Here is a 14,223-nt window from a genome sequence, read left to right as displayed (position 1 = left end):
TGTGTGTTTGATTTTTTATCAACTTTTATTTAAATATCTATAGTTTTGTTGAGAATGAGAATATTTTAAAAGCTATAGTGCTATTGCCTTAAAATGTTAGAAAATTCCATTTAATAGAGTTTTATGTAATGATGGAAGCCTTGTATTTGCTCAGTAGCCCCTAGTCACAGGCACTACTGAGAATAATGTACTAGTCAACTGAGATTTTAAATCTGTGTTAATGTAGATTTGAATACATGTCACTGGTAGCTGCTGTTTTATACACTGAAGATGCAGTAGTTAGTGCATCACAGCCTATGGTGCATTTTGATAGGGGCTCACTAAAGAGTCAGACTCAACTCCATCCTGGTACCAGTGTGTTCTCTAACCTGAAACAAACTGAAGGGGAAACCAAATAACAATGTCAGAATGACTATATTTAGGCTGTAGCTCCTGTTCTTAAAGTCTTGGTCACCAAGAGAAAGATAAAAGGGAAACATTGTACCCGGAGGAGGAGTGTATGACAGAGGTCTGCAGGGGCGGGCAGTCCTCTGGATGGGTGCAACTTAACAGTTTTAACAGAATCGAGATTTTTAAATGCACTTACCCTTGAAGAGTTAGGTTTTTCTCAGCGGTTTCTCTTGCATACATACACACAGATAAACAGTACTAGCTGTAGCGTTTTGGTATTAAAATAGAAGGTAACTGAAGAAAGGCAAACATGGATGCTTCGTTCTTTTCTTTCTTGGTTGCTATGCAAAGAACTGGCCTCCACAGTTAAAAGTTAATTCAATAAAATCAGCTTTCAGGATTTTGAAGGTTCCTCTTTCTAACTTCTAACTGCAAACTAGTATTTGTGTATGATGGTGTATATACATTCTTCATATCCCTCCCTGTGGGTGATACTATACATATGTAGGCTGTTAGTTCTGTCGCTATGACCAAATACCTGACAAGTAGCTTAAGGGAAGAAATATGTATTTTGAGGGGATAGAAATCTGTCCTGTATGGGAAGGCATGGCGGCTGAACTGGCTTGCTGTTAGTGACAGGCATCTGAAAGGAATCGCTTTCTCACATCCTGGCAGATCAGGGAAAGAGACTGGTCCAGTCACAGACAGGTTGGTTGTGACCTTTAAGACCTGTCCTCAAAGAACACACTCCCAGCAGCTGTAGGTTCCACAGACTGAAGCAGCACCGCTATTGAATGGAAGAACCTGGAGGAGCATTTCACTGTCCAGCCATAACATATGGCAGTTGGCTTCCCCCAAATTTGGGTCTTTTCCTTAGTAAATTGTGTGCAGCTTCTGTTGACGTTCCCTGTATTCAACAGAGTTTTACACTTAACATTGCTTGGCACTAGTTGCTTCTACCCACTTTGCCCAAGGTCAGCACCGAAGAGATTGGTTTTATTACTGTGCTTCCATGTAACTGCACCAGTGATAAAGTATATGGTATTAAGGGGAGGGATGAATATATAAGTATATATTCTATTATGGAACTTCAGTCCCAGGGTATCCAATGCCCTTTTCTGGCCTTTGAAGGTACCTGCTCTTATGTGACAGAAAATACATATATATAATCTGTAAAACGCTCAGTTAACTCTGCTTCATATGGCATCCTGAAACGCCATGGTGGGGATAAGCTACCAGCTTCACCCAGTGGAACTCCCTAAGGGTGTCTGGTGATTGGCTTTAATTGTCTGTGTGACACAAGTCAGTATAGAATCACACGCGAAGGGAGTCTCAGTGAGAGATTGTCTCAGGTTAATCTGTGGCCATGCCTAAGGAGGGGTTACCTTCTTTGAATTAATGGTGGTAAGCAGACATACGCTGAATGTGGACAGCGCCATTTCCGAAGCTGGGTCCTGGACAACAGAGGAGAGAGCTAACTCTCACACATTAATTCTGCTCTTACGGTTTGAGATGTGATGTAGCCAGCTCCTTCAAGCTTTTGCCTTTTAGACTTCCTAACGTGATAGGCTGTCAGCTGGGACTAAGCCCAAATAAGCCCTCCCTTCTAAGCTGCTGTCAGGAGTGTTTGATTACAGCAACATGAAATGAAACTAGAGGTGGGATTCCTCCAGCTTCCACTGACAAACCCAAGTTTAGATTATTATTCAACAGATGGCCAGTACCCCAGAACTCCCTTCCTAGCCATCCCTATGTTTGCCTTGAGAGCCTCTGAAGACCTGCTCCTACGGTCCATCCAGAAAGATTGGACTGTAGGTATGTATATCACCATGGGTGTCACCTGTGGAAATGGATGGTGCTTGGACACGCCAACTGGAGTGTCTGCATACCCTGCAACTGTATGCATGCATGTATACCAGGTCATATGGTACTCATGATATCACAGTCCAGTATTGTTTAAGGAATCTGAGACTTCCATATTTGAATCTGGATTTATGGTCCTTAAGAAACAATATCTGTCCAGATGGATATTACAGTTTTTTAAATTTATTTTTATTTAGGTTTATGTACATGTATATAAGTACATCACATAAGTGCAGGTCCCTTCAGAGGCCAGAAAAGGGCACTGGATACCCTGGGACTGAGGTTCCATAATAGAATTTGGGTTCTCCAGGAGAACACTGAGTGCTCCTCACTGCAGAGCCATCTGTTGAGCCCGAGGAGAAGGCATTTTGATGGCTAAGCTCTTGGCTACTTAAGTTTGTTGGGGCTGCTACTTTATGCTGCTGCCTTAGAATACCACAAATGTTACAGGCTAGGATGTGTATACACACACTCCTGGATGACTCGAAAGATGAATGTTTACTTCTAACAGAGGCTATTTTTATTCATCTTTGTATCCTTTCCAACGGCTTTAAATTTAGCTAACCAGATTAAACCACTTTTATGGTGAACTAAAATCTCACAAGTGTCTCGCTGACATTCTTGAGAAGTGCTATTTTTTAGTTATCTGACAATATCTGATGGCAGTAACTTAGGGGGATAAACGGTCCCTTTGGCTCATAGTTGAAGAGGAAAAGTCCATCATGGGAGGTAGGGCATGGCAGAGTTTATGGCAGCTGCGGCAGGTGGCTGAGTCTACTCACATCTAGATTGGCTGGACCTGGAAGTAGAGAGTAGACTAAAAGCAGGGCTGTGCTACAAATCTTAGTGCCTGTCCCCTCTAATGGCCCACTTCCTCCAGGGTTTTAGAGCCGGGCCTCTCCGTGGTTCTAAAACTGCCAGTGGCTGGAGAGACCAACAGAAGCCTTTGGGAGAGCAGTTCACATTCAGGCTGTTAACATGTATCATTGTGACCGGTTAAGTTGTGTTTATCTTTTTATTTTCCAACTTCCAGTGGTATATGGGGCTTTTACTTTTCAAAATTGTGTTGAAAAGAATAAAGTTACTTGTAAGTGGGGGAAACTTTAAAGGTAAACTGCCAAAAAAATGCTCCTGACAAGTTATGTCTAAGGTAACCAAATGAAAAAGAATGCCAATTTTCTTTTAGGGGTTCCAGAATCTTTCTTTGGCATATATCTTTAAATTCTGGTCCATTTTACAGTAACAGAAACTTGAAAATGCAGATGGCACATTATGACTGTGTTTATGTAGGAAACACAATGAGATCTATTCTTAAATTGAAATTAGAAAACTGGCTAGTCCTCTGCCTCTTTTCTAGGTTTATGCAGGACAAGATGTGCTGTTGTAGGGTAAAAAGGCCAAGGAAAAACATTCTGATCCCAACTTGACCCCAAACCCAAGACCAGGGGCAAGAAAAAGAATCACACCAATATCTCAAGTTTGCCTGACTATCAGGCCACAGAATCCTACCAATCCCTGGGTTTGCCAAAGATCAGTACACAGAATCCCACTAATCCCAGGCCACCCTGTAAAGCTCCCTGCCTACTCTCCCAAGAAACCCTATATAAACCCTGCGTTCTGCTCAACTGAGCTACCTTCTGCAGGTACCTTCCTGTATCCTTTTTTCCCCTTGCAATAAACCTCTGTGTGAGGGTTGTTGTAGCGGGAGCAGAGTTCTATCTAACACCTCTACTCCGGAACCCCCCCCCCCTGCTGGAGTGGAAGTATAACACTTGCCCTGGGGAAGCCTTTCCCTTCAGAGCCACAACACTTTCAGCTATGCACTTGAAAAGCATTCACTTATAAAAACCTGACAGCTCTTCTTATTTATAATTTTCGCACATTGTTTAGCATAATAAACACTGCTCGTTTTTTTTAAAATACCACCTCTTGTCACTCCAGTATGCATCAATTTTAACTTTTGTTGTTGTTGTTAAAAGACAAGGCCTGACTCCTGACCCTCCTACCTTGACATCCCGAATGCTTGAATCATAGGCATCCAGGCTTAATAGTGACTTTTTGAAACGGTCACATTCCATCACAATTTTTAGGAAAATTCTGTTTTAAGTCAAGCATGACCGTGCAAATTTGTAATCCCAGCACCTGAGATGTGGAAGTACTAGGATCCGTTGAAGGCCAACCTGGGCTACATGGAGAGCTTAAGACCAGCTTGAATTAGACAATACAGAACGGGATGTGGAGGGTAAACTATTTCATCTTTTTCTATGGGCCCTTAGTAATTTTCGTACAGAGAATTTAAGACTACAATAATATGTTTAGTGCCTTTAATTCTCAAAGCTTCTTATCAAAATCCATATCTGATCCTTACCAATAACTCGTTAAACTACACCATTAAAAGCAAAAGACACCAGTCCCCAGAACTGTGTTTGTTCTGAACCCTGGACTGGAAGTTAGCATCTTCTAGACCTGGATGTCAATTAGGCAGCTCAACCTCGTGAGCTTGGTACATCAATACACAACGATCTTTCCCACTCCAGCCCCATTCGCAAGCAATGGCATCCAAAGAACCCAAGGAGTTATTCTGAATCTGCTTGCTTAGTGTGTGTGCTTACAGAAGGGTGGGGGTGGGGTGAGAACGAAGGGAAGAAATCATTATCCTCCCGAAGTTTGCACGTAACCAGCTTTCTGTACTGTCTGATGGCCCAGCACACCAGAGTAGACAGTTCTGCTTTGTTCGCCGGAGTTTCTCCTACATTCTGAAGCAGCCTCGGTTCACTGCTGAAGGGAAGGCTGCTTGCGGCTTTTTAAAGGCCAAGCAAACAGCAGAGTTCCAAGGACTTGAGACAGCGAAGTGGCAGAACACACGGACGGTCCCGGGCCAGCGTGTGCGACTGCGCGCCTGACGACCCCTTTGCGACGGCTGTGACTGCCGTAAAGCAAGGTCGCCGCCGCTGCTGTAGAGTGAGGTAAGATGAAGGCACCCGGGCTGGGTCGCTGGTCCAGGGCGGGCGTCCTCAGGCACCTGTCGCGGATCGCCAGGTACCAGCCACCCTTGCGGTGCCACCGTACGGCGGTGGGGAGGAGGCCGAGGTCGGTCCGCCGGCGTGCTGCCCGGTTGCAGATCTTCCCTGCATGCCGATGCTGTTCGCTGGTCGTCCTGACCCGGCTTCGAGTTTGGAGGTTGATGGAGACGCTCGTGAAGTCGGGTCGGGGCGGTGTGGTTTGATCTGGGTGGTGAGAGCGGAGGATGCGGGGACAAGGATCGGATGTGAGGACCCGGGCACCGCACGATGCCTCGGTAGGGGAGGAACTGCTGCAGCCTGCTGCTCTGTACACCTGAGGGAGTGGCTGGAGGCGTGAACCACGGGGAAGGCGACCACGGCAGGGCTACTAGCCAGGGAGGGGCCAGCTCGGAAGGAGTTGGATGCTGCGTGAAGGACTTGAGTTCTGTGTGCAGGGCCCAGCACACATTATTCAAACGACATCAAAAAGTTTTCTACAAAGAAATCTTTATAAGTTGAGAGACTATGCAAAATTCAAGGAAAAATGAATATATAGTAATCGCTATCACTATATAGTCTAGGTCAACAAGGTAGGGAATATGTGTGCTTCCATGGTGATCCATTAAAACAAATTGTATTCCCAGTAGCTGGTGCTGTGGAATTGAATGTCAACCAAGAGAAAATTTAGCATTGCAGGGTATAGCTATAAACCCAGTAACTTCTCAGGGGAAGTAAAGTGTGACCTCACAGCCAAACTTTCCCGACACCTGTGTTTAAACAGTGCAAACAGTGAAAGTTAGCAGCACTGTTAGGTTCTTTTTTATAGAGTGGGCAGTGGGTTTATAAGGTCATTGTGGGACACTGTACAAATAAGAGTAAAAGAACATAGTTATTGGACAGAATAAAATAACCAAGTAGAAATAACTAGGGAAAGGAAAGAAGACAGAAGGTGGCATAGTTTGCCAGTTTCTCGTTACAACCAGAAAACCTAAGTCAGAAAACTTATGTTATTAAGTGAAAGAGGTATTAGTATTCTTGGAGACATAAAGCTAAACACTAGAGGACATTTAAAAATATTTAACCAAGATCATATATTGGAGAGGAGTTAGGAAGTACATACTAAATTTCTTATTCTGAAGAAATAGTTGGAGGTGATTGATACCCAGGATGAAAGACTAAAATGTTTACTAAGGTGTTCGCTACCTTGCCAATACCAAGATCATTTATTCCTATATTACACATGCATATGCATGCATGCGCACGCGTGGGCACACATGTGTACACACACGTACACACCCTCACAAAACAAACAGATACTGTGCTTCTTGACTAAAAACTTCTTTCTCACTTATCCCCCAGAAGTAGTTCTCATTACGGTCAGAAGTCTTGTCTGAAACACATTCTGAAATCCAAAGGTCCCTGGCCTTGTCTGTTGACTCAGAAACATTGTAGAAGCCCCTCCCCTTCCCCTGCATTCCTCTTGGCCAAAGTGTTCTGTAGAACTGCAGAAGCCTTTTCTCTTCCAGTTTTGCTTTTGTTGTTTGTTTGTCTGTTTGAGAAAGGGTCTTTCTAGGTCGCTCAAGCTGTTCTAGGACTCACTGTGTAGCCCAGGCTGGCCTTGTACTTGATACTCCCCTGCCTCAGCATACCAAATGATAGCCATGTACAGCCATGCTTGCCTAAATAACTTGTGTGTGTGTGCTGTCAATGATTATTGAAACTAACTTTAATTTTTTCTTCTTTTTTTTTTTGCCAAATTGACTTTTTTTTTTTCCTTTTCAGAAGTACCTCTTTGTTCACAGAATATAAGATTATCTTCCTGTTTCATGAAGAAGATGATAACAGCTGGGTTACTGTTAAAGACATTTGCGAGAAGACCACAGACCAATGAGTAGAATCAATAAGAACGTGATCTTGGCCCTCCTAACACTGACAAGTTCTGCGTTTCTGCTATTTCAGCTCTATTACTACAAGCACTATCTGTCAGCCAAGGTAATTCTGTGTTTTTCTTATTAGATGTCATTGTGGTTGTGTGCTTTCTTAACATGTAAATCACAGTACACCCAATTAATAATGTTTAACTTCTATGGGAACATTTCTCACAGGGGTTCTCAACTTTTTAGGATGTAGCAGACAGTTCAAAATTACAATTAAATGTTTTTGTAATTATGCAATTAAATCAAAAGTGATGTTTAAATAATATTTAATCTACTCACATTTTCTGATAAATAAAACTTACTATTCCACAAAATAATATCACTTAAATTAAGTCACTGATAGGTAATTTTGACAACCTATCAAAATGATTTTATCTTATAGTGTGTACTTTGATTCTGAATCTACAGAAGAGTTGTGGTATAGCTTACCTCTGCTGCTGTTTATGGGACTGAAGGTATAGAGATACTGATTTGGAGTCCAGGAGTAGTAAATGCCTGTAGCACCGTGCTGGGATGACTACACAGCTTTCCAGGCTCTCAGCGGAGAGGACTAGGTCGGCCATTGTCTTAGAGTAAAGAAGGCCTACTTCTGCTTATGTTCTAGCTTTACTGACTTTACTGTAGATGTCTTCTGGCCCTAGATACTTAATTAGGTGTGTTTATGTTTTCTGTGATCTACAAATGAAATCAACCTTCATCATCGTGTGGCTGGTAGCTCCACAGCACCGTGAGTGTTGAATGGCCTGTCGCTTGCTCAGGAAAAGATAAAAATTCAAAACTTAATGTATCATTCCTATTCAGGGTATAATACTTTCACATCATTGTAAACTCAGAACATTGTGAGCCACCTATTGTAAGTTGGGATCCATTCATAATTTGCTTACAGTTCACACCACAAAGGATATGTCATGTCTCTAGGGATTATTTTCTTCTCGTTAATAACAGGTTAATGTGGTTTTAACTAAATGTGCTTGTCTGAGTTGTATTTATGATTACTTGTTAAGACATGGTATATTAGAAGGGCAAAGGTCTTACTCTCAATTTGATAGTTGTAGCAGTAATAGTGATTCGTGTGTGTGTGTGTGTGTGTGTGTGTGTGTGCGTGCGTGTTTGTATGTGTGAGGGGGCTTTTCTGTGTAGCCCTGGCTGTCCTGGAACTAGCTCTGTACCTCAAGCTGGCCTCGAACTCACAGAGCTCCCCTCCCTGTGCGTGCTGAGTGCTGGGATTAAGGTCATGTACCACCCCCGCCCGGCAGTGGTAGTAATCTTTGAGAATGGCTTCAGCGTTCAAGCATTAGTTCAGTCATCTGGCTTTCAGCATGCCACTTCTTTGGGCTTTGATTTCTTTGACTGGAACTCTTAGCAGCACCGCCAGCTGAGCTCAGTAGTCTAGTTGATGTGATGCATCAATTCCATCTCAGTGTTTTCTACGTGTCTGTGCTCAAAGATGATAGCTTCTAGTAGCTTGTGTTTCCCACTGAAGGCTTACATTACCACTTTAGAAATAAAGTTGAGAGGCTCGAGAGATGGCTCAGTGGTGAGGTCACTTGCCTGCAAGCCGGACAGTCTGAGTTCAGTTCCTGGAACCCACATCGTAGAAAGAGAACCAACTCCTGAAAGTTGTCCTCTGACCTCCGCACATGTGACATGGCCCGCCTCCTACTTCTTAATAGACAAACAAATAAACAAATAAAAATAAAGTTTAAGTAAGTTACTATAGAGTCCTTGTGTGTCTATCTCTCACTGTTTAACTGGGATCTAGAGTGAGTGTTTCTTGCTCATGATTAACATGTTCAGGACCTAAAACTTGTGTCTTTACTTGAGCGTCTCTGATGTAGAAGTAACTCTGTCTAAATAGACTCTGTTTACATTGGCAGGCATGAGATGAAATGGCTTTCAGAATGCTGAGGACATTGAAGACAGTGGGGTTGATAGCTAAGTAAAGACAGAACAGTAACTGGAGCAAGCTTTCTCTGGTGCTTTCTAGCCAGACGAGCCACACCAGTGCCTTCAGCAATTGACTGTTCTCATTACCTAGAAGGCCGCGCACAGGCTCTTATTCCGCGCTAGCTTCTTGTATGTTCAGTAATTTGCTTTCTGTTAAAGGGAGAGATAGCAGAGAAGAATGGTGGTGATTATTCACAGTGAGCGATTTCCCTGCCGTCACTAGAGATGGGAATTAGCCTTAGGCATGTAGGACATACATAGCAAAGGCTTCTGGAATAGTGTTAAGTTGGTTGCTTGATAAAACTGTGTAAAGATTTTTCACTTGGTCTTTGACTTTTGGCTTGCTTTGTTTTGCTCTGAAGGAAAGCATGTAGTTATTCCTGGAGGAAAAGTATTTTTTGACAGTCTGGTGTAATATGGCAAATTTTAATAAATGTCACCCCCTTATTCTCCCACCCCTCCATTTTTCCATTATTCAGGGTAAAAAAAAGTAAATTTCTTTTATTACACTTAAAGGATGATTTTTCATTCTTTCATATATTCCTAGGCTGTAGACTATTTTTTCAAACCAGATGAGCTATTAGTACACATAGCTTTCTTCCCCTTGCTGACTTTTAACCCCGAGGAGTACAGTCCATGGAGAACTGAGGAGTGACAGAGCAGAATAGTGAGTGCAGCGCTCAGTTGGGGACTCACCACAGTGAGGTCTCTCAGCCTCAGGTGCACAGGTTTATAAACAACTGGAGAAAAAGCTGATAGTGAAGACCTTACTTTTTTTTTTTAAACAAATTTGACTCTATTGCCATGTTAAATAGTCATACAAATTAAGAATTTGGATCTTGGGTTCCTGTAAGAGCTTTGATTATTGAATACTATGCTTGAGAAATAATAAGGTTTTTCTTTAAATCTTGGCGTTCCATTTTTGGAATGCCTGTTCTTTAATGACATATTATGATTGAGTCAGTGGAGTTCAATAGCCACCAGTTATTTTTCTACCAGTCCTTTTTAGGATATGTCCATATATTTATGCCTCCCAAGTTTTCAATACAACTATCCAATAGAAAATAGTTTGAAATATCTTTGGGTTTTTTTTAACCCCTTGACTTATTTTGTTGAAAATTATTTAAGCCAAGCATAGTAATAGGGTATAAAACAGAAGGATCAATGAAGTTCAGTCCTGACTTTCTAGTATCTCACAATATGGGGAGCTTTGGAATTAAAGATTAAGAAACAGTAAGGGCCGGGCGGTGGTGGCGCACGCCTTTAATCCCAGCACTCGGGAGGCAGAGGCAGGCGGATCTCTGTGAGTTCGAGACCAGCCTGGTCTACAAGAGCTAGTTCCAGGACAGGCTCCAAAACCACAGAGAAACCCTGTCTCGAAAAAAAAAAAAGAAACATGTAAGGAAATAGATAAATAATTTAATATTTATTTCTTCAGGCTTCATTCTGAATGCTTAACTAAAGAATTCTTCTGTCCCCTCCTGTTTAGACTCTGTAATGCTTAGGTACTGTACACACATTTTTTTTGTAATTAGAATTCTGATCAAATTATTTGCATAGCATGCCTATAGCATAGTATGCAGGATCTTCTCTGTTTGCCTCTCCAGATCTCTCTCCACCATACTCTAAGCCTTGGGAGGCTGACCTCTGGACTGCATTAGCTGAGCTCCCTTGCCTTTTGGGTTCCAGTTGGGTTCAACCAATGGGAAGCATCAGCTGGAGATTGGAGACTAGGAAGAAAAAGAGGTCAGGTTACTTATTTTCTTGATTCTCTATTTCTCCAGTTATTGGCTGGCAGTGGCTATGTTCTTATTCATTTTCAACTGTAGCCACTGGGTGCCAGCAGCTGTTTCCATAGGTAGAGTAACTATTCAGATAATGAAATTTAAACTCTAGGACTCTTTGCTTTATAGGTCCATGGGGATATTTGCAAGACTGCATGTGTTTGTGACATTTGCAGACTGTGCCTTTGCATCCTTTTCTTTCGAGACGCCATTAAAATGGTGTGATCTTTAAGCCTGAAAAAAACTAGATCCCCAGTGTTCTTATCGTTGACTTTTCAAGCTAAGTTTTCAGGGATAAAAGAAATGAAGAATAACATACTTGGGGGTCCTGGATTACTGGATATTTTATGGAGGCATAATATTTTAAGTTGGTCTTACGGGCTGAATAGGAGTTTTCCAGATGGACATGAATAGTGTAGAAGGTCATTATAAATGAAAGTTTATTCCAGCAGAGTGAATTATGTCCATGTCTATAGGAGGAGAGTCCTGTGTAGAAACCAAAGGAAATTTAGTACAAAAACCTTGATAGATTAATTTGGATATTGATGTGTCTGAAGAGGCGTGAGAGATAAGAGGAAGAGTTCTGTGCTGGTGAGAGTCTTCTAGACCATTATAAGAACTTCGGCTCTTAGTAGGTAAGATTGTGAACCATAGGAAGGCTTTGAGCTGCTTACATGGCTCAACTGTGACTAATCTATCTGCTCTTTAAGATAGATTATAGGAGCACAGACTGGAAGAAAAAACTAGCTAAAAGGTTATTGTCATTTACACAAGAGGTGGCCATGGCGTAGACAGGGGAGTGAGTAAGAAATGGAAAGCAGAGCTATAAGGGTTTGTTGATCATTGGATGCAGGGTCTGAAAGGCAGAAGAGAGGCGAAAGTTACTGTGTTTTGACTTAGGCAATAGAAGTGTGAAATCGCAGTTTATTGAGATGAGAAGAACTGGAAAGCGCAAATCTGAAACAGGATGAGTGGAAGGTGCCTATTTGATACACACGCCAGCTTAAGGTGCCTATTTGATACCCAGGAAGAACAGACAACTGGATAGATAAAGTGTGCACTTAACGGAGTACTGCGGTTTAGAGTCACTAGCACATGGATGGTATATCAAGTCATAAGACTGGAGGAGGTGGAAGGAAGGAACAAACTCCTACAAGTTGACCTCAGACCTCCAAATGCACAGCATGGTACATGCACCCTCTCTAAAATAAGGAAATAAATATTCAAAAAGAGAGAAAGATATGAACTGGAGACATAGCTTAATAGTTAAGAGCATTTGCTGTTCTTCAAGAGGACCCAGGTTTGGTTCCCAGCACCCAAGTAACTCCAGTTCCAGGAAATGTAGTGCTCTCTTCTGCTTCTGCAGGCACTTCACACATGTGACACATTTGTATGGGTAAAACACTTATAAACATATAGTAAGTAAATCTTAATAAAAAGCCACAACTCTTGCCAGGCAGTAGTGGCTGACACCATTAATCTCAGAACTCAGCACTCAGGAGGCAGAGGCAGGTAGATCTCTAAATTCCAGAACAATCAGAACTACATAACTTTGTCTTAAAACACACACACACACACACACATACACACACACACACACAAAGGCCAAAGGCTACAAGACTCAATGAGACGCCAAATAAGTGTCTTGAGATCTGCTTTGGCCCCTTAAGCTCATTTCAGCCTTCACTAGTGAGGCTGAGAAGGAAGAGCCAGAGAGACATGGCAGGAGACCGAAGTATAGACTCCCGAGAGTCTAGGAAATGAGGGCTTGCAGTGAGGCGGACGTTACCACGTCTTGTGATGAAATGAGATAAGAGCTAACAGCCATTGGAGTTAGCATTGTGGAGGTCAGTGGTAGCTGTGAGCGTTTGGCAGAGTGGGTTTGAGCTCAAGTGATTGATAGGAAAAAAAATTAAAGTCATTGAGACCAACATTGGGAGTTTTGCATAAAGGAGAAGAAGAAATTGTTTGGGTAAAAGAGCTGTCAAGAGGTTTTTGTTTCTTGTTTTAATTATTTTTAATGGAAAAAATAATTTTGTGTTTGTATACTAATAGGAATGGTCCAACAGAGCGGTGTCTTTGACCAAGCAAAGGGCATGCGATTTAGAAAGTAGAGAAGCGTCTGTAAAGGAATGTAGCAGTTCATCTCTTAGGAGAAGAAGGACGTCAGAGTGTATGAATCTAATTTCACTAGGTAGTAAAGTCATTGGGAAGGCTTGAAAGTTCTCTGATTTCTCTTATTTTTTCAGGAAAGAAAAAGCAATGCTGTATGTTGACAGATGGGATACAGAAAATGTGTTAAAAAGAGAAAGGAGCAGAAAAGGTCACCTAAGAGAGTGAGAGGATTAATGGTCAAGGGAATGAGTGTAGCATTGCTCAGCAGAATGAAGGGCCTACCCAGCATTCCTTGAGAACCGGCTGGGACACCCCCGGTGAGCAGTCGCAGTTAGCTGTGTACCTGCTTTCACAGACAAGTGAGGACTTGGGTTCCTCCTGCTTGTTGGGCTTTGTTTTCAGATTAAGAGTCGCACTTTGTGGTCCAGGTTGGCCTAGAACCCACTAATCATCTTCTGGCCTCAGCCTCCCAAATGCTAGGATTATAAGTATGTTCCTCTGTGCCCAGCTGTGAGTGTGAACTGTTTGGTGGGTTTTGTTTTGTTTTGTGGGATTTGTTTGTTTGGTTTTGGTTTTGGCAAAGCAAGTAAAATAGAGGCAAATTATGAGTGTGTAGGAGGGCATGCGTGACAAAACATGGTGTTTATGAGAGTGTTGCTCAAAATGGTGGCACAGAGGGAGGAGATTGGGGGTGTAGTTTTGACATGGTGGAGTGTTCTAGGTGGAGGTGATAGTAACACTACTGTAACTAACTATATGTTTACTGCTCTAGTTAGAGGCTGAATGGGAGAGCAGGGCTGAAAATGAGGTGGACTAAAGTCTCATTCAGTAGCCACCTTTATTCAGAGCATCAGACAACTTATACTGTGAGTGTGTAAATTATACAATCACCTGAGTTACGAGTACAGTTACAGGGACAAGCATGCATGGCGAAAGCATGTTTTCCCATCGAGGTACATGAGTGATGACTTCCGGAGCAAATGCACTCCTCTCTGCTGCACCTGGGAGGCGCACGAGAACACATGCCAAGAATAATTCTGTGTTTTGAAAAAACAAGGTTGTAAGACTCTTGCTTTCTTGGGGTCTTCTCAGAAACACTCAGAATTCCCCTCGAATGACTCCAATTTTAGACTGTTCCAACACAGTTAACTATACACTGTAAAAGGGTAGAATTTATTTATTTTT

At 42.2% G+C, this 14,223-nt stretch overlaps 1 protein-coding gene across 1 annotated transcript in view; it reads left to right on the top strand.

The window, feature by feature from the left end:
- The first annotated feature begins 5,118 nt into the window (after positions 1–5,118).
- The window catches only part of Fktn (fukutin), a 37,918-nt gene continuing 28,813 nt past the window's right edge, over positions 5,119–14,223 (top strand). Inside the window, exons 1-2 of the mRNA XM_050164876.1 lie at positions 5,119–5,219; positions 7,038–7,247. Of these exons, the coding sequence (XP_050020833.1) occupies positions 7,143–7,247 (105 nt within the window). The 5' untranslated portion in view covers positions 5,119–5,219; positions 7,038–7,142. The remainder of the gene's footprint in view (positions 5,220–7,037; positions 7,248–14,223) is intronic.

This window comes from Alexandromys fortis, unplaced genomic scaffold, assembly GCF_014885135.2.
Source record: "Alexandromys fortis isolate MF-2015 unplaced genomic scaffold, M_Fortis_MF-2015_v1.1 scaffold_18, whole genome shotgun sequence".
NCBI classification, from domain to species: Eukaryota; Metazoa; Chordata; class Mammalia; order Rodentia; family Cricetidae; genus Alexandromys; species Alexandromys fortis.
Note: the sequence above shows the minus strand (reverse complement) of the source record. Positions and strands in the feature narration are given on the sequence as shown.